This window comes from Myzus persicae, unplaced genomic scaffold, assembly GCF_001856785.1.
Source record: "Myzus persicae strain clone G006 unplaced genomic scaffold, MPER_G0061.0, whole genome shotgun sequence".
In the NCBI taxonomy this organism is placed as follows: domain Eukaryota; kingdom Metazoa; phylum Arthropoda; class Insecta; order Hemiptera; family Aphididae; genus Myzus; species Myzus persicae.
Window position 1 is genome coordinate 151,059 of NW_019102905.1, and position 22,223 is coordinate 173,281.

At 29.5% G+C, this 22,223-nt stretch overlaps 1 protein-coding gene across 1 annotated transcript in view; it reads left to right on the plus strand.

The window, feature by feature from the left end:
• LOC111033374 (short neuropeptide F) overlaps positions 1-22,223 on the plus strand; it is a 67,907-nt gene that overhangs the window by 39,238 nt on the left and 6,446 nt on the right. Inside the window, exons 2-3 of the mRNA XM_022314068.1 lie at positions 10,380-10,486; positions 14,777-14,937. Of these exons, the coding sequence (XP_022169760.1) occupies positions 10,402-10,486; positions 14,777-14,937 (246 nt within the window). The 5' untranslated portion in view covers positions 10,380-10,401. The remainder of the gene's footprint in view (positions 1-10,379; positions 10,487-14,776; positions 14,938-22,223) is intronic.

Consider the following 22,223-nt stretch of genomic DNA (forward strand, 5'->3'; position numbering starts at 1 on the left):
ATGCTAGGAGATATTTTATCAAAAGGAAAAATGTCAGAATTCAAATATGTCTTATTCTTTTTTTTTATTTTATTAAAAGTTTGTGCTGGTAATTTTAAGTCTTGAAAAATATATTGACCGGTAATTAAAATATTTAAATTTGGTCGAGATGTGTTGTGAAAACAATGGAACATTATAATATTTTATAATATCATTGCTTCACCAATTACCACTAATTAATTGTCGGGATACCTTAAAGCGTAGAAAATAATGAAATCTCTGTATTAAATCGTATCAGGCCTACATAGAACAGTACGTAAATTGCTTATTACGATTCACTGATAAAGTATTGTTTTTTTTTCTAAATACAATTAGTATAAAGTAGGTAATTTAAACATTGTTCAATGAATAGACCATTTTTTTAAACAAAAACATCACGATCTCTCAAGTTAGTTACAGATATTGTACACATTTTTATATAGCTTGTTTTCAATTTTATCCTTAGCATATTCCCGCTTTTGAGTTTGTTAACAAGACGGATCGTTTTATTTAATACTCACTATTGCAGTTGACAATACCAAAATCTCTGTATTATACTGTGCTCTTACAACATCTTTGGAAGCATTGAACAATGGCACAATGCACAGTTTTATTTTATTTTATTTAATCCCCTTTTGAGATAGAGAAACCGAATCTATCTTATTCTTTTTGACACTAAGGACAAAATTAATACGATTATGTCAATTTTATTGTGACTATAGGTAATCAAAATATGTTGGTTATTGGTTTCTAAAAATAAATTATGCAAATTACGTTGAAGGTTTATTACTGCAGATATTTTCAAACTTATATTAGACATAGTTTATTAAGAAATCATGAGATGGAAAAAGTTGATAGGATTTTTAGAAAACCTCGTTATAGTTTAAATTACAGTCTAAAAAAAAAAATAGAAAGACTTAGAAATCCACCGAAGTGGCACATATATTATGTAATGTGTAGAATTCCATCGTTTTAGTCCAGATAACAGATTTACACTATGCATATCATCAGACCGATGCATATTTGTCTTATTAATATGTATTAAATACACATATATTTATAAGTTAATAAATAATAAAATTGACTGCCACAATATTTAAATTAAATAAGTTTTGATTTTAAGTATCCGGTGTTTAATACCAGTTTTCTAATCCATTTTACATTGAAAATAAGTAGTCTAGCGATTATGTTAAATATATGTGGTCCAATTAACCGAATTTCAATGTCATATAAAAGAAGGAATTGCCAGATTTTTTATGATTACCTACGTTTTAGTTTTTTCTTTTATGGTAATATTTGTACCTATAGCTAAGTCATACACGTTAAATATACAATCGAATTTGTATAGTGGGTTTAAAATAAATAGACAGTACCTACAAATAAAACCATAAATAAATAACAGGTGTTAAGCGTATGCAGCTGCATTTTTAGTTTTTTTGGGAAGTATTGAACACATGAACCCCTGAATTACTCTTAAGACGTTTATGTAAACAGTTATTTAAACTTTAATATTTGATTTATTTAATAGTAAGAAGAAAATTCTAAATAAAAAAATTAAATATCAACACTAAGGAAAAAAGTAAAAGATGTTATAAGTAATTGAACAATTGGCAACTGGTGTGTACATATCTGAGTAGAGCATGGTACAAAATCTTAAATTTAGGTATAATTAATATTTTTAAAATTAGATTTTTAGATCAAAATCTAGTTTTATTTGTAAGTATTTTTTGTTTTTTATAAAGTTTATATTAACACACAACATAGACTCTATACTTACAAGGAGTTCGAATATGCTTGATTAGCTCGACTAGATCTTAGGTTAGAATATCACGATGGACTACAATTTATACGACTTACGATTAATATTGTAGTACTAGTATGGTTCTCAAGAAATAGGAATAATAATTAACAGTGTCATATTATACTCATATTAACCGTATTCATGTACGACTCTAAATTCAAATAAAATTTTTTAATTTTACGCGTCCCATCATAAAAATCATTAAAAAAATTAACATTAAATATACAAAAATCAATAAATTATTTTTTGTTATATCCTCACTTATCTTCTTTGAAACCTTTTAAAAATTCAAGTATATTGAATGTTTAATCATTTTAAAGCATAGTACGAAAAACAATGAAATAAACTCAAAATGATATCACATATTTTATGTTTTCAACCCATATATTCTATACGTGTGTATAAGGTCTTCATTATTTTCAACAGTATAACTTTTATGTGTGTCCAACAAGAGAAAAAAAAACATTTTTCATTACACGCACCAAAAACAACATAACAAAAAAAAAAAACCAAAAAATGTCTACCGACAAAGCCTTAGAGATAGGGACAATGGGGCCCACTGGCACTTGGTTAGCATATTATCGGAAGTATGTTTTTTGTAATAAAGGAGACCCTCGGAATGCGAATCGGCGGAATAGCCTCATATAACGTTCGGTGTATAAGTTTTCCGTCATAATATTTATCCAAAGGCCGAAAATATAAAAATTCCATCAACGCGCAAAGCTTGGGCGGTTATAAAAACTAAGCACATGACATAAAGTTGACTTTTTTTTGTCCACACACGAGCGACGAGTGGTGTGCGATAGGTCTCGTGGAACTATGCGTATAATAACCATAAGTCCAAGGAAAAAAAAGAGACTGGCTAGCGCGTGGTCTTTGAATAAAACTTATAATGTCGTGTGTCGTGTGCGCTTGCACGAATCGTTAAAGTTATTTTTTTCATCGCCTTCCTCCCGTCAATAATTACCTGTATACTGTCGAATACTACGTACCAATTGGATAAGAATAAATAAATTCAATTTTGTTGCAAAAATAAGAGATCATACATAACATTATTTTCTGGAACCAGTATACTATTATAATATACAGTACACGATTATAATAATGTGTTATTTCGTCGTTGCACGGAAATGAAATATATCGAACATCATATGGGTTTAAGAAATATATGTTACAACATTTTTATTTTTATTTTTTTGTGAATATTTACTAAAAAACTTAAATTAATATATATATAATATGTGTATAAATAAAAAAGTACTAACTAAGATGTAATAAAATATTTTACAACATATATCTATATTATAATTTATATTAAATTTGCATAAACTGAAATACATAAAAATTGAAATACAACAACAGCCATTAATTTGAAGAAATTAATTTATATTAACTGACTTTAAGACGTTTAAGTACGAATAGATATTATTAATCCCGTTAGAATTTCAAGCCACATAAAAAAATATTTTAATCAATTTCACATTGTAATATTATTTAATGGAGCGATATTATATTATTATATTATTTTAAGCAAAATCCATACGAATTTGATTTAATTTTTCAACACATATACTCAGAACTTAATCACAGGCAAAAACTTGAAATAATATTATAATTTATAATATTGTATCACAATTTATAACAAGTTACAAGAAAGGATTATTTGAATAATAAGAAGGAAAAAATTGTGTTTTAGTTTGTAACAATGACACACAAAGCTGATCAATACTTTTCATTAATACAAAATAAAATCTATTGTGTAAATCGTTTTATATTTTGTTTATTTGTGTGTCTGTACACAGACTGCTACAACTGTATCTTATGTCTCACTTCAATGCATCAAAATTAAAAGGGTTATGTTGACCTGGTTTTTATTCTGTAAATAAAAGCTGGATTGATTTAAACTCTTGAACAGCACCAAATTCAATTATATTTTTGAGAGTATAATAATATAATGTAATACAAAATATAGTTGACTAGTTGGGGTATCTCTCGGTGCGGCAAGATGGAATAGTGACAATAATATAATAAGAGAATACATATTATACTATTTATGTCGTAGGTATAGTTAAAAAATAATATTTTTCGACATTTTTGATTGTTTAACAAGGTACCTAATGGTATTTTTACAATCATATACATACTGCGACATGAAAAAAAGAAAATAATCTACTTCAAGAAACGAATAAAATGTACAATAATTGTCCGTTTGGAAGACGTCGTGGTTTTTTGTGAGCATAGTATTATAATTATTAATTTATAACGTACTTGAGCGTGGGAAGATAGACAGATACTATTATCATTATTATTAGGATTATGTGAAGAGAGACTTACGTCGAGTCGACCGATTCCAGGTTCGTTTCGGAATGTATATAATATTATTATTTCGAAGATGTATCTTTCATAGTACCAGTTGAAACGTAGATCTCGAAGAATCAATCGTAAACCCTGACTGGACGGCACCGTGAACAGTATTGCGATAAACAATAAAGTGATGGAGGATAAACGCGGACGCTGCAGCGGACCGGCAGATACCTATAGTAATATATTATGTCGTCGGTGTGTATTCTTAGTGTATTGCATCCTGCAGCAGACACTATACATACCTAGGTAGGTCTTACACATATACCTTGGTTAGTCTTACTTACACATATACCTTGGTTAGTCTTACTTATACAATATACATATATACCTGTTGGGTAGTATACATGTATATATTGTCTCTGTCGAAATCTCAACGACGTGCGGGACGGCTCTCACGTAACACTTCTGACACCACGTACGAGTTTAATCACCGTCATTACCGCGGTATAGAGTGCATATAATATATGGTACCTACGTATGGGGGTCAGGTATACGATGCATTTATATATATAGGTATATTCGGTTCTGACCGCACGACGAGTATATTATAGTAGTCGCGTACCTGCGTATGTATATGTATATAGCTATGTACGCTCGGCGTATAAACGAAATATATGTGTAATGGAACGATATTATAGGGATATCGATATACTTGCGCGGGCAAAACAGGTCGGTCGCCCGACTAGTTTTCGATTTTCTTCGCCTGCGTGTCCGACGATCTTTGTGGATCGCGAGCCTAAAAATCGTCCGGCGCGATATTAGATAATAATACCAAATGTAGTGTATCCGTCGACCGCGGCTGGTATGCAATCGGTAAAGTTTGGGTATAGGTCAGCAGGTATTATTATAATAATATACACTATACGAGCTCTCACCACTACGATATCGGCGGTCAACAAGTCCAATGTTATGTCCACGTCGTAAAATTCTACGAGGATGCAGTCACCCGCAGGCCGCAGAGTCGTGATACCTATACTATATAGGTAATATAATGTGCGTAGATGAAAGTCATCGGAAGATACCGTCGATATCATCATATCGGCGCTTATCCGAAATCCGTTTGAACAACCCGGCCGGGGAAAAATGGGTAAGAAACGGTTCAAATCAACCCGCCCGTCCCGTGACATTCAGTAATAATGTTTACACACGTAATGCAGAGAGATTCGCTTAATTACTGGTTTTCCGCATTAATTTCTCAGTAGAAGGCACAAAGGACTGGGCCGTGATCTCTATTCGATTAGCGACTTCGAGTATACGAACACGTGCATAAAATATTATGTAATATACGACTCAGCTGTGTGTGGCTGGTGGTGCACTGCAGGATATAGTTGTGCTGCTGTGTAACCTCACGTGTTTTGATAGCCCGTTTGTGCACTACAATTCCAACCTAAGTGGCACCTATATAAGTATTCAATAAATGTCACGAGGCACTTGTGTTTTATTTATTCATGTCGGAATAGTCTTGACTGCCCTGAGATTTTCAGTATTTAATATTTGTAATGTTATCTCCGTGTATTTTGTATTCTATAGTTTCAAAAGAGGTGTCTAAGTGTCTTTATAGTTTACATTATTACCTCGATGGCTACGAAAGATTTTTATCCAGTACGTGGAATGAGGTTTCTTCCATTTGTTCGGATTTCCTGTACATATAGGTATACCTAAATATAATTGTTGGTTTTTCTAATTCATCGGAGTATGTTCAAATGTTACTATAGTACCTATAGGTGCTCGTGTCTTAAGTGACACTGATACTGTTTGAATGTTTTAATTTTTTCATCACATGTTTTTAAGTGATATCTTAATTTAGTATGTGTAATATTATACTAACTAATTGGTAAACACAATATGCCGGTTCTGTGATCAAAATATTTAATCCATAGGTTAAACTGCTAGTTCTCACAGTAATTTCCATCGACATTGAAACATTCAATTTGAAAATCGTTTCGGTTTAGACGTTTTGTTACAACATACCCAGGTACCTAATAATATATTAAAGTAACATAATATTGTAATGTTAGTATATAACGTACAGTCTTACGTGTCTCGTGTCTGTCATATGTGACTATGTGAGTGTAATATAATATTATAATATTGTTATCACGACGAAATAACACGTTTGACAGGCTGTAAACTTACCATTTGTCTTAAATATTTGTTTTAATAATAAATGGACAGTGGTAAAATGTATTAAAACAAACAATTCGATTTCGCTGCAGTACGTCGCTAACGTGTTGAAGTGTTAAATTTATACACATATGGCTGAGACGCCCACAACATAATTATACTATACTTTTCCTCACCCCTACATGGCGCTTTTTTTTCTCAGACAATTCTTTTTTACCTCCCCCCCAACCCCCCTCAACATGGCATTTGTTTTCAATAGGTATCGAACCGAATTAATATTATCGTTGTAGTTTCCACAGAATGAGGTGAATACGAGAGTTACGTTTTAAGTTTTTTTTTTTTTTTTTATTATTGTCACGAATGGCGTCGTCTCCGCACAACAAAGGCGTTCGGCGATTAAAATAAAAACGTTTTACAATATATATATATTATTTATAGTAAAAGTCGGATATCATCCAGAGACGCGCAAACACATCGAAAACGTCGCAATATTTTTATTTATTTTCTCGGACGTAAATGTTTATAGTATGAAAACAATGGATTTTCCGTCGACAAAACTAATAACGATTTCTTTCACGCGTTAAAAGACACTATACGCAGTATTATATGATATATATATATATATATATATTTATATACTCCATTTAAAAGCGTTGAACACGATAAGTACCAGGCGGCTGAGTTAAGAAACATGTGAAAAGTTTTTCACTTCTTGTATCGATACAATTTAAATTTAAAACAAATTCAATTCTATAGATGTGTGTAACTTAAACAAGACAGTAAATGAATACCTAACTAACAAATTATGGAGTTTTTTTTCAAGAATATTTTTCCACGTCCACGAAATTTTCTACATAAATTTATTTCAATAGGTCGAGTATTTTATGGTCACCATATTTATTATCCTAAACTCGTTTTCTGACAATCTGTTTCAAGAAATAATGTTAAGATTTTCATTATAATTCATTATACAATCATTCGAAACATTTAAACAAGTTTAGTAAAAAAAGAAATTAAATTATTTAAGAGCTAGAATTCCGGTTCAGTTGTATTCATTTTAATTTAGGAATCTGACTCGGTCGTTGATGTTTATATTTTTGTTTTATTATATAGACATTTTATTTTAATTTTTAACTATTAAATACATACAAATAATAACTATGTAATAGTGTAATACCGTTATACATTTTTATATTTAGACACCGTTGTTGTGTCTCAATAAAATAAATAAAATATGTTAACTTTGAACTGTTTATACCAACAACAACTTAATCCAAAAATACACATTGGGAAAAGATAACCCTTACTAAACCATATTGCACAAATTAGTTTATAAATTCTGGAAAAATGATAAGGTCATTTTTTTTCCTTTTACAACCAAAATTGGTGTTATATTGTATTACTATACATATTGGATTACTTTGTACTAGTTGTTCTCTCATTTGGTGTTTATACTGAAGTGCACGCCCATACGGTGTTTGTAAAAGCAAAAATACCATACGACATCGATTAAAATAACTTTCTTTTTTTCGTATTCGTCACTGGTAGGTAGTTTATCCAGAAAAGAAATTTAGATCTGTAATCCGGCCAAAATCCCAATGGCCTTGCTATGAACCGGTGTTAAAACTTCATATCCGCTATCACATTATATTTACTTTATTTTTATTCTTGAATATAATAATATATTACAATATGAATAATATATGAATACAAAATAATAAATCAGTTGAACACGATCTATGGACGATATTAAAACAAACCTATTTTTAAAAGCTTGTTGCAGTTTTCGTTAAAGTGACACGTCATTTTGGGGGAAAACTTACACAATTTATGTGTGCGAGATATGACCAAAATACGTAATATCATAAATAAAATATGGTTTTATAGACGTCGATATATTATGTGGATTATTAAAAACACCAAAGTCACATTGAAAATGATTGATTTCAGTTGGGGTGGAACTAGTTTATTATTTCAAGATAAATACTGTGATTCACCTGTCCAACGTTCCTACTTCGGAAATTGGTTTATTTAAGATCTTAGAGATTTTTATTCTTCCTAATTTTAGGTTGTCAGCAAGTATAGTAATACTTATAGACTATAGTCAACTAATATTTGATTTGGTCGTATTTCAAATTTCTCATAGTTTAGAAAAATGTTTGAAATATATAATATAATTTTTACCTAGTAGGCAGTAGTACACAGGTAACGGTACCTACTTTTTAGTCTCTTAGAACATAATTACATTAGGTTCGTAAATTATATTTAATTTACAGAGTCTACACTGTAATATACATGCATTTTTTTTACTCATGGAAATAGCTAATAATGTCTATGCATCTAATCCCACTTATAAATATATAATTATTTCCATCTACTAAATATAAGCTATATAATACGAATTACAAATAATATTTATGAAACAAAACAAAATAATTTGTGTATTATAATATTTATTCTTAAAAAATATTTGTGATTGTACTAAAACTATGGTAAGCTTTCACTAAATAATGTAGTTAAAAAATAAAAATCTCTCAGACAATTTTTTTATAAATATAATTCAATTTTAGTTTTAGTTGACTATTCGAAGTTAGAAAATAAGAATATATAGTTTAATTCATAACTGAATGCGTAACCCAATTCCATAGTTTTATAATTACACATAACACATAATCTATATTTTTATTGTTGCAAGAGCGTCTATTCTGTATCATTAAAATACAAAATATAATTGTATAAATATTCGACGTATCTGTGTATGTAAATAATATCATAAATGTGTGACAACTCGTATGAATCCTATTAAGATAAACAGAAAATATTTTTAAAGTTTTTTTATGAACATAGTTCATAAAATATAGCTTCAGCATTATTTATGGACATGAAAAATATTAAATAAAAGTTTATGCGCTTTTAAACTTTGTTATGTGCATAATGGTTTGGTCAAAAATGTGTAAAATACAAACTAAATTGGAAACTACTTATTGTTTTAGTGATTGTTATAACTTATAATGATCTATTACACCAGTAGTTACACCATGAACGTTGATAAAATAACAACAACTCACGTTTAACGTTTTTTTTTGTATGGCCTGAACGTTTAGCCAAAACATATACTTTGTAATTGCAACTGCGTGATACATGAGACAGTAAGATTTTTTAAGCTTTTCGATTGTTTAAAAAAAAAGATAATTGTCACATAAGTATGATATTTTAATTTAAAATATAAATTCAATAATTTCTATTATACGCAAAATCAGACCGGGGAAAGAGTTCACATAAAAAAGAAGTATAATTTTCAATAAAAAATAAAACAAATTGTTTGTATTTTTGTATGAAATAAATATAAAGCAATATTACTTGATACTATTGACTTTTTACATACACGTTTTAAGAGAATAGATTCATGGATTCAAAAATATATACCTAAAATATATTTCCAGTTTAATCGTTATGATTTTGATTTTTTTTTTAATATGTAATTTTACTTTCAAAACCACTAAATAAATGTATCACAATACATATTTATCACATAAATTAGATAAAATTCGATAGAACATCCGAAAGTAGTAAATAGTAATTTTTTATGAAATATGTAACTACATAGGTAGGCATACCTTAAAAAGAAAATATTAAAATTCCTATATGCACACAAATATATGACTTCATACAATATCTTTATTGAGTATATTCTTAATTCGATACCTATATACACATAGAACCTTATTTTTAGATTGTCGTGTACCTATAGGTATATAACTTTATAAGTAAATGTATTCTATGACAATGCTTAAACCAGTTAAACCAACATTTTCATTATTCTCTGGAGTAAATTTCTAATTTTACATAATATGACGTATACAATATAGTAATTTACTCAGTTTATTCAAGTTTCTATTACCTATACAACTATACAGACAGGGTTCGTTAGTACTGCATAGTCCATACTGGAATTGTCGATTTGCTGTGATAAAATTCACTATTTTTTTTCCAATCGACAGTACTACGACGTTAGTTTTATAATTTATCATAAAATACCTATCTAAATATTGTTTTTGTTTTTATTTTACAGATCAAAACTAACTGAAATAAAAATGAAATCCATCGCAGCCGTGGTGTGTACTCTTCTTCTAGTCTCTACAATAATATCAGCTGCTCCATCTTACATGGACTACGAGAGTGAGTACACAAAGATTTCTGATATTATTTTACAGCACTTAATAATGACAATAATAATAATAATGGGTCTTATTACTCTTATTGAAGCGCGGTTGTACTCTCAATCTGAGGAAACGCTCTGATGAGTATACGTAAGGCCAGCGCTGATAGCTCCCGGATGGGTGCAACAAAATCAACACAATACAATACATGTTAGAAAACCAACCGATCCCCCCTACAAACAGCTAAGACCATAGTTACCAGGATTATTTCAATAAAAAAAAAAAATGACAATAGTAATAATATTAAACACGTGTCTTCAAAAATTAGTAGTTCCAAATACGAATATTTATTTTAATAGTGAAAATCTTTTCAAACGTCTAATGGTGTAACAATTAGAATTTTGTTTCCAATTTTCATAACTATTATTTTGCATTTTACATAATATTTTTAATTATTCGCAGATGCTAAAAAATAATTTCAAATATTTGGTTATGTTAAATATTTCGAAAAAAATTGAAAATTGATGTTAGGCGTACCTAACATGTTGAATTCATTTTATGATTTTAAACTTTCATAGATTCAACTAAAACAATACAATTACAAATAATGAATAGACTTTTTTTAATACACTTTGTTTTTACTCTAACACATCCAACAAACTAAAGCTTAAGCAAACAACCAGTAAAAAATCCAACAGATATGATTCTTATTATTTAAAATAATGTAATAGTTATAGTAAGAAAAAATAAAGTTCAAGCTTACATTATATTTTACATGGTGAAAAACCATCGACTAATACTTACGTAAATTTGTAAATTGTCATTAATTTTAGGCTTGTTTACTTTCTTATCCAGTTTCTTCTCTTCTATTTGGGTTACCACTTTTCAGAAATGAATTTGGACAACATTCTGGAGTTTGTGAATTTATTTAAGCCATTAATTAGGCATAGTATTTTTTGTAATGAATTTGTGCACGCTAAGACTGTTTGAATTTTTAAGTCTTTATGTAAGGATAGATTTAAAATATATCGATATTCTGGTTCTTCAGTAATCATACATACCTATAGACATATCGAATCAAATGCATCAATTGTGCGAGGGTTCGATAGTTAAGTTGTACACCATTCTCGTTTCTCTATTTTTTTTTTTTTTTTGACCAAAATGGCTTATTTATTATTAATTATTAATATAATAATATTTTGTATTTCATTTCAAGGTTCATTTTAGACCTTAATAATTATAGACGTAGTTAGAAGTAATCCAGAGTTGAAACTTGGTTATTTTCCTTGTCCTAGTTATTCTTTTATTTTAAATGATTTCTAGGAATTTTGAGGATAAGTATTTTTTGTCATATTTGATTAATGGACTTAGGACTAGCAATTAATACTAAAATCAAAAACTGTCATAACAGTTAAAATAAACAGAAAATAAAAAAATATTATTATTTATTATGTCCTAAAAAATTATTTATTAAATATTAATATAAATTAGTAATTACAAATTTTTATTTTTAACAACGAAATTGTAAGGTTATTTTTAATTTTTAATTACCAATGTGTCTTTAAGTTGTAGATGCAGACAGCCAACTATTTATGGGCCTTTTAGGGGACCGGGGTAAAGATTTTTCTTTGTGAGTAGTAATTTAAATTTAAATTACAAGAGTATTTTTACGGATAAATCACCATTACAGACCTACGACCTATATAAGAAAGAAATTTAAAAATTAAAAATCACAACACTGCTATCGATGTTTAATAAAATAAATTTGTTTTCAAAATTATATTTACAATTATTCCGTTTATCCAAAATGTAATTTTAAGTTGTAATTACGAATTATTAGGTACTCGTATTTTTCTGGGAACAAAAATATACTACAAATCAAAGCATTAACTAGTAATTAAAATATATTTTTTTTAAACTATTCAATTGAACTATTTTCAATTAATTTTTAAAATACTGACTATATTTAAACATAACTAAAATTCTATAATAGCTGTAGTTTCTAGTTACAACTAATTTATTCATCATTTTTCTGTTTAATCGTACAATGGTTTTAAATACAAAATAAATAGGTAGATGTTAATGGATTTAATAATTTAGTAGCCACAAATGTGTGACCGTCGCCTGATAGCCTAACTACTACAGCAACGTTCAATAGGTATGAATAGTGTGGGTCGTGGGATGCATTTTTAAAAAAATATTTTGATAACGTAATACAGTTTAAAGTTACATAATTACTCACTATATTAAGACTGATTCAGGTAATAATTAATTAAAAAAACAATGAACTTATTTTTAACATAGTTAAGTTACAATGTTCTCCATGTTAATTTTGACCTTTTAGAGTTTAATATAGTATTGTTTGGTTATTTGGTATTAACTCATACTTTGACTTGCTTAAATTAACAATATACCACAAGGTGTCCCACATGGAAATACCATACATATAACTGTAATGTCACCAGTAATATGATGATTTTCTTTTTACAAAGTTCTTAGCTAATTCAACTTTGCAGAACTAAATGTAGTTATATGCCTCAAATACATTTACAGAAAAATAATAAAAAAAACCAAAACATACAACTCTTAGCTCTTGATAGAAATAATACAAATTTAAACAATATATCATAATTAAAATTGTATTTATTAAAATTAATATATTATTATTTATTATCTAAGACAAATAGTTTATACGTTCATTATAACAAAAAATGTAATTATTAAATTCAAACTTTATCCTCTCTCCTTTTATGTTATTGTAATAGTAAATAAAGTACAACAGTAAACAACAATACTTATAATATAATACGCAATCAACGATAATACCTAATGCATAATAAATGAATAAACAACTTGTGTTACGTAAGACATCGATACCTATATAGTTGAATTAATTTGAAAAGGAAACATATTTCAACTACCCAATTATTTTGAGTTATAAAAATTACAAATGTTCTCCAAATACTCTTGTGAAATATTTACGACGTAAATAAATGTACTTTTTCAAAACTAAATTAATTTAAAATTATTAAACACTGTGAAACACTTGAAATACGGTAGTCGTTATTTAATTGTCGTTTCTTCTATTATTATTTATTTTCCTGCGAGTTTGACCCTGACCTGAATATTCTGCTGTATTATATTATATTATTCTTCGGATCGTTCGTACACGTTTATTGTTATCTACGATTTTGCTGAGCGTGCAGCTCATCGGAGCGCTCTATACTCAAAACGATTTAGATACTTTTGTTTACTTTGTCGAATATAAGCGATATTTTTTCTCCGGTATATACCAACCATGAAAAAGTAACTACAAACAAACCACCACGTCACGTGCGCCATATAATTATACTAATACAAATAATAACAATTATGTTATGCAGCCAAAGAAGAACCTCGTCAGCTGATAAAAATAATAATGTTGTAACGATACTGCGAGAGTATAGCGACGAAATAAGCACGCTCACATCAACGTCACGACGACGCTGTTTCACGATAATTCACAAATATTATATTACATTATAAACGCACAAATCAGACCACACAACATTTGTTTTTCATCACGGTCAATTTCCGTTGGTAGTCGATAAACATAAATAACAATCCCATACCAAAATTTGATACAGCGAAATTATTAGGTCTAACTTTTGATAAACGTCTGACATGAGCAAAACACTGCATCCACTCAACAGTATTAAAATTAAAATCAAACAGATGACTTAATCTCCTTAGAAATCGTACTAGAAAAATACTCCTCAAAACCGAAATTAAAAATTTATAATCTTCTGCTTAAACCCGTATAATAGATGTATGGTATTTAATTTTAGGCTCTTTCAAAATACTAACACTCAAAAATACGAGTGTTCTAATTAAAAATAATAATTAGACTCATATAATTAATGATCCTCTATGCGTTTCAAATTATACACTCCTAAGTCCTCTTGACTGATCTTCGTGTTTCTTAAGTTGATAAAATATCCAAGTTATGCTACTTTCAAAATCATATTAACCCCCCCCCCTCCTCCCCCATTATCTATCACCATTCACGAAAACCCTGCCTGATGGCCAAATCGGAAATGGCCACGAGACCATTTTTATAAATAACCAGTAATCACACACATATATTATAATTTTTAATCCATTTTTAGCTCATGCAAGATTGTCGTCGTTTGGGTGATTAATCTCCCACCCTAACAATACAGCAATGATCTCCGTTATGCTTATTGTGCTACATGTTTAAAATTGTACAATTTTCTAAATTAAAAAAAATATACTATGAACGCAATCAATAACAACCATTGTGTTTCAGACGCCAAAGATCTGTACGAACTGTTGTTGCAAAGGGATCTAATAGACTCCATGGGAAACTCTTTGATCGATCCCAATCAACATCGCATGGTCCGCAAAAACCAGAGATCTCCATCACTGAGGTTAAGGTTCGGACGCCGAAGTGATCCGGCGCTCTATCAGGTAAACATCATCATTTGGTATATTATTATTATAATTAAGAGTTATTATGGACAATCAGGTCACGTTAATTATTTTCTAACATATTATCTCGAAGGTTTTAGCATTATATTATAATATTATTATGATGGTCGAGAGTCCATTTACAGCTGGTGATATGGGCATGCTTGAATATTATAGTTTAGTGTCTCAGACTTAATATTACAGTAGGTGCCATTATTCGATTTAACGATTATTTGTATAATCAAAAAGTTTATATTACCATATTATTCTGTAAATATTTGTGAAATATTATGTAGTAGTACCGGTCAATAGGTATTATCTATTTTTATACGCCACTCAAACAGCAGTCTTATATAAATGCGTATTAGGAATGTGTTTATAGAATACGGTGTGTAAATTATATCGACAAAAATCTAACCGTTGAAAAAAGAGCCAATTCCCAGACCCAAAAAAGTTCATCCAAAAAAGTCTGACTATATCAAAGTAGTGATATCTTTTTGCAGCTGAGTATACTTTTTCTTTAAGAATTTCTTTATTGATTATTTAATCAATAACCGTAATATACATTATATTCATGTGCAACAATGAACAAATCTCTTTTAATTGTATTGCTGATCAATTAGCTAGTTTCTGATTTTTAATGGTCTCTCTGAGGATAATATTTAATTAAATTAAACGTTTAAATGGCACAAAATACTGTTCCTACAGTTTATACAGTAAATTAAACGATCATTAAATTATTTTAAATTATCAATAATTTAACCCATGGATGTTATATTTCAGTTAAAAGCTTTAAGCATAATCGCTTTAAGTATTATTCAACACTTTAATGGAGGACAAAAAACTTTAATTACAATCAAATATAATACTTTGAGAGTTACGCATTAACAACTTAAGTTTTGTTAGTTGATATAGTTATTTTATATTATATTGTATTATACCTCATATAAATATGTTATTTTAGAAATCCATAGTCAAAAGTTATTTACAGAATATCCCTCAGCTTTAAAAATTAAATATAAATGTATACTTATTTTATTGGTAGTGTAACCTCGAATCTCAACAATAGCTACTATTCTACCCTGAGTGGCTGAGTATACCATGTACAATGTACATTTTTAGATTAGGTTTCACCACAAGTGTTTGATCCAGTTGATTGTTTTCCGTTTTAATAAATTGAATGTATAGTGTCTTAAATTATAGTCGAATGTAAATGCTCTATTTAACTTGCTTGGTAATAAGTAAAATTAAAGATAATTATAATAATAACGATTACAATAGTCTTACTTAATGTTAGGTAATGCAAACAATGTATGATATTATTTCCAACTCTATTAAAAGTAAATGGTCGTATTAGATTTTAAAGTTGCCTAATTTCTCCTGAATGTTATGCAGATGTAACATTACGTTAGTACGTTACAACAACCAGAGAAAGGTTTTTTTTACAATTGGTTTATATTGTGTGTGTATATTAGTTCAATGTCAACGACAAATGAATAATACATTTAAATCATCTTTATTAATACTTAAGTTTATCAAGTATATTTTGTGGATTTTGTTGACTTACAGAATATACAATATACATGTATTGTATGTACCGTACCATTTCAAACTTGTTTTTTAATCTGAATTAAATTTTGTATTCGATTCAACTGCCTTTACTTTCTCTACCATAGTTAACTACTTGTCCATTATACATAATGAATCAAATGCATTTATTCAGTATTTAAAGATTATAGACTTGTTGAACGTCAGCGATAAAAACCATAGTTTTGTTACAATTAACGCTTTTTATTATACATATCTATTCCTATAAAGTACAGTGTATAGTTAAATATTTTAATTGATTTATAGGTGTAATACACTGGAAGTGTCGTGTTTGCTTCTAAAAATATAATATTATTTTGTTTTATTTAATTAGGTACCTATTGTATTATCCACATCCGTAACTTTTCTCATTTGATACGCACAGTTTTTCCGATTTATCCGCAGTAGCTCTATTAATTTTCTAATTTGCATAATTTGTTGACCGTTAGGGAGTAGGTAAAACGGTTGTTGGTGTAGTTCACTGTTAATATTCAATACGGGTCAATTTTATCATGTCTTCTTAAATATTTAACAGTGCACAGTAGCGTTTAAGTTATTATTATTTTGGAGAAATCACAACAATTATTATGATCATAATATTGTTGTAGGGAAATGCGTTTTGAAAATTAAGCGTCTTAGAGTACAATTGAATATTTGAAGCATGTATTATAATAATACATTATGTTTACAAGCTGTAACCAAACCGTGGAACGGAAATTTCAATATGGAAATAAATTTGAATCGCAATCAAAATCATAACCTTGTAAACTACAAACTAGATTTCAAATATAATTTTGCAGTCAATTATATGCATACAAACTGTTATGAGAAGAAAAACAAACAACGTTACAACATCTGATAAATGGTAACAATTAAAAGCATGGCTATAGTGTAAAAGTTGGCCAAAATCATAATAGTTAGGTACATAATATGACTTGAAAAATACGACTTGGATTAATGTCAGGTGACTTCCCCGACCAGTAATAAAATGATAAATCATTATGTGTGGAGAGTTTTCGGGTGCTGATTAGATGTATGAAACCGTACGAGTATAGTCTGCAGTTAGTTTACATTTTTCAATGAGAAGATAAGACTCGTCGATTTGAGTTTTCAGCTAACCGTTTAAGATTAGAGACCAATGAATATTTTTATTGTTTTATCTTTAGTGACTATATAAAATAGTATTATAGTTCGATCTGAAGTAAGCATTTTGTGGTGATAGAAATGGTTACTAGGTACCGTTATTTTAAGGGGTCTTAAAATTAACTATGGAATATCGTTGAGATATTTCTTGGATAAATAGTGGGGGAGAAGACATTTGCCAACTTTTAGCAACTAGTGTGAAGAACAAGTAAGTACATTTAATAAAAAAAAAATGGTTTTTGCATTTACACTTGTGACAGTGATATGCTATTTGAAACTTTAATATTCATTTTGTTACATTTTGTATAAATAATATCTTATGGCCCCTCTGGAGAATTGGTTTGGAGCAGCAGCATGACGTACGCTGCTATAACTGGGTATCCATTATCACGGAGTTCTCCCGTAATTAATTCGCTTTCGGGGCCCGAGGGACGTCTATCAACAGTTAGGTATTATCATATTATAGGCTAATGGAAACTACCGCATGCTCAATTGTATTACGATTGTCCTCAACCAGTTATGATGATCTAAAATCCCGTTTGGATCGCCTTATGGTTGACCCTACAGTTGACAATTTGAACAATTATTGTCATTTTTGAAGAATTTGTTTGATTTTTAAACTTTGAAACCCACGTTTGATTGGTTGGTCCGATACTATCAGAAAATGGGTATACCACGGGTACAATTACATCTAGTATAGTGGGTACAGTACTGCAGTCCGTAGGAATTCAACATTGTAGAGAACAAGTAAACAGTAATGCACAAACATGACCACCATTAATTTTATAGTGAACAAAAATTAATTTTGATGAATTGTGACATTCGAGATAAAACGACCAGATATTTTGGGGTGACAATTTTACTTGCGAAACACCAGCGATGGTGAATTTAAGTGAAGCTGAATTATTGTCATTTAAAAAAAAATTAGACGTTTGTGAATAGTTATACATAAAGCCCCTTAATATTTTCATTACCTACCACTTTAAATTTAAACCATTTATTTTTTATAGTTTTGATAATTTTATAACCTGTTTAATTAATTTCCTAAACTATCTAATGATAATTTTTCCAAAAAAAAAAATTGCCTTGTTAATTTGCTTTATTCAACAATTAAACTTAAACTTTGGTTCAACATTTCTTGTGCGCTTGAGCCAGTGTTATAGTAATAGGATAACATGACATCAAAGTTTAACAAAGTACTTGTGTAATAACTTTTCTGACGATGGCCCACGACGTGTCACAGGACTCGAATACTCTCAGACATTCCCACTCGCGGATCCCGATCCCAAGCCAGAGAGTAAATATTTTCTTGAATATTTTAACTTCCTCTCTGTATAAAAATACATCCGTATATATTCTATACAGGTTTTAATATTATTATATAGGTATTTTCCGGACGAAATGACGTGGGTGGTTGGGAAAGGGAGGGAAATCGACTTGAAATATTATCTGAATCCCCGAAGACAAATAATTTTACCCTGTACGTGTAATGGCATTTTAAGTACATCCAAGAAAATCGTAGTGTACCGTAGGGGTGGATGGTTTGAAAACAATTTACCAGATCATCGGTGATGGTAATCTGTGTTATTCGGTTCGTCGTACGAGACTATATATATAGTGGCTATTATGTAGGATTGTGTTCAGCCCATATATACCTATATATGTGTGGTCGCGTCACCAGACGGACTTTAGGAAGTGGCCGTATACTCGTACATACAATATAATATTATACTTACAAGAATATAATCTACTGAAGAGAAAAATCTCATTACAAGGGGATCGGTGTAATAGGTTTCCGCCGGTGTCCATATTATATTATAATATATATATATATTATATTTTATACGGAGCCAAAAGCCGATCGTTCGTCATGTACGAAAACAACAACGTCGTTATATAGTCGGGAAAATCGTTTTTCCACTTGAAATGAACGATACACAATAATATGATAAATAACAAATATATATATATATATATATATATATACAGTTTAATATGGACGCACGTACAAATGGTAACAATACGGCTTATACGAGTTATAAGTGTAATAATACACGTGTAAGTGATATTAAACGAACCGTATTGAAATATGGTGAACCATAAAAAAAAACAGACACCCGCACACATTTGTAACGAGGTGAAGATGTGTGTATAATAACGCGTTACGTTATTAGACTACTGAATGAGAATGTGTGAGTGTTTGTGATCATGAGCACACGATATCGAATGCACTGGAATATGTGTAGGCAACAGTAAGTTGTGCGTATGCACACAAATAGTGTAATAATAACGGTTGTCGTCTCACTGTACGGTGTAAGTTTACGCGCGATTAGTCAAAATATCGAATTTATTTTCTTTTATTATAATATATATATATATAATATATAATATTATTGTATATTTGTTTGTATAATTTTTTTTCTTTGGACGTGAGAGGAAACAAATATCCTTTTCGTTTGTTATGTGGTGCGGGCTTTTTTTTTCTAGAGTAAATACAAATGGACGATTTTTTTTACCATAAAATAATAATATGATTGTTACTCACTCCTTTATGGAAACAAAAACAAAAAAAAAACTGAACGCGGAGAGGAATAACACGATATTATATACATAATACATAATAATGATTTTAAATTGCAACGCGAACGACCGGGCGTCGACTGCAATTATTCACAAGTCACTGCAGCAAACGCGCTCTCGTCGCCACTCGAAATTCTCTCGACTGTATAATGTATAATATATTATACGCACAGCCACCCTTACCTTCGCATACATTTAGTGTATACTGCACCATAACCATGGTATATACTATATTGTTACTCGTGCTCGCCCCCGGCCGTCGACGTGTACACCTCGAGTGTTTCGCTACCATGTGCGCACGTTTACGACAATATAATATTATGTTGTATGCATATTAGCCATTAGGCACGTAATATTGTACGATAACGATGCAAAAATCTCGAAGGTTTCGTCGTAAACGCGAACACAGACGGTTTTAATGCAAATAAGAACACCTCCTGTGTGTAGTAACGCTTGTGTCGATCCTCTGAAGCTCGAATTTATCATTATACTATTATATACGGCAGCCGTGATTGGTTTGATCGTCTTCGTTGTGCTGTTATGATGTTATTTCCCGATTATTGTTAAATGTTTACCTTTATATCGTATAATAGTTATTAGTCGAATGGGTGCACACAAGATGTTGTTCAAGTTTTAAGAATCAGATAGTATGCAGATATTAATAATATTACGGATTTCAAAATCAATACGTACATAATAAAATATAATACATCAGGAGCTCAACTAGGAAGGAGTGATTTGGGGGTGCCTGAGCACCCTTTGTACAGGTACTCAGACGTCAAAATATGTTAAGTAGATTTTGTAGCAGCTTTTCCATCCACTGTTATGTTCATATATGTTATGTTTTGTGCGGCGCCTCCTACATTTCGTCTTTAGTCTTTAGTGAAAGTATATACCTACATATTTTATGTTATGATATTCAAACCGTTAATTTCGCTACACCCACTGAATTCGAGCATAAACTTGTCTTCGGCCGCTGTTCTTATATACATTTGATGTGTATAGTGTATTGAGTTTGTTGAGGTATATTAATTTCATATTAAATTGTATAGTCTAACACTGTAACAATCTCATTGGCACGAGCAAACTTGATTGGTTTCAAATAATTATACATAAGAGAGAAGAAGGCTTCACTATTTAAACATTATAATAAAATGCGAAATCCACTATAACTATTTCAAAATCGCTGTTTTCTTAGTTGATTTAATTATTGAAAGTATTTAACGATTTATATAAGATTATCTGTGGTCATAATAAACTAAAAAATCTATATTGGCTGGATTTTTATAAAGCAGTTGATAGTATAAATAATCTAACTAACCTAATAGTCTAAATAACCTAAAATATATTATTATTTTATAGATGCTTATGGTAAACATAATAATTAATTATTATATTGACCATAAGCATCTAGTTGTGTGTAACAAATATTTGGGATAGTAAAACTGCAATCTTTACCTTAATAAAAATTTTCTGATTAAAAATGATCTAATAATTTCATAAAACTTATAAATATTTTGAAAATATTGCAAGTACGTCGATAGATTTAGTATTACACGATCTAGGTAATTAGTTTATAAGTTAACATAAAATATGGGGTAAACGATTATGGATGACGATCATAAAACTAATATTTTGTCAATATTTTTTTCCAACGATATTGACTCGATAAAAACACTTACCTATGTCATCTTGTTTAATCTTGTGTACCGATGATATTTTAGTCCACTTTCTTCCATCCCTGTTTGATCATTTTTTCGTCGAATAAATTAGAAACCGTTAAAACGTGGGCGAGATATTTTAACTGTATATTATGAAAATTGAAAAATGAAAATTATACATTAATACGTTTTATAAAGAAAACATATAAATGAGATGTGATAATGGTGTCTTACCGTTGGTGGTTTTCTGTAATGCAATTTTCAAATAAAACCTTTTTTAGCCAGATAGAAATTCGAAAAAAATAAGTGAAATTT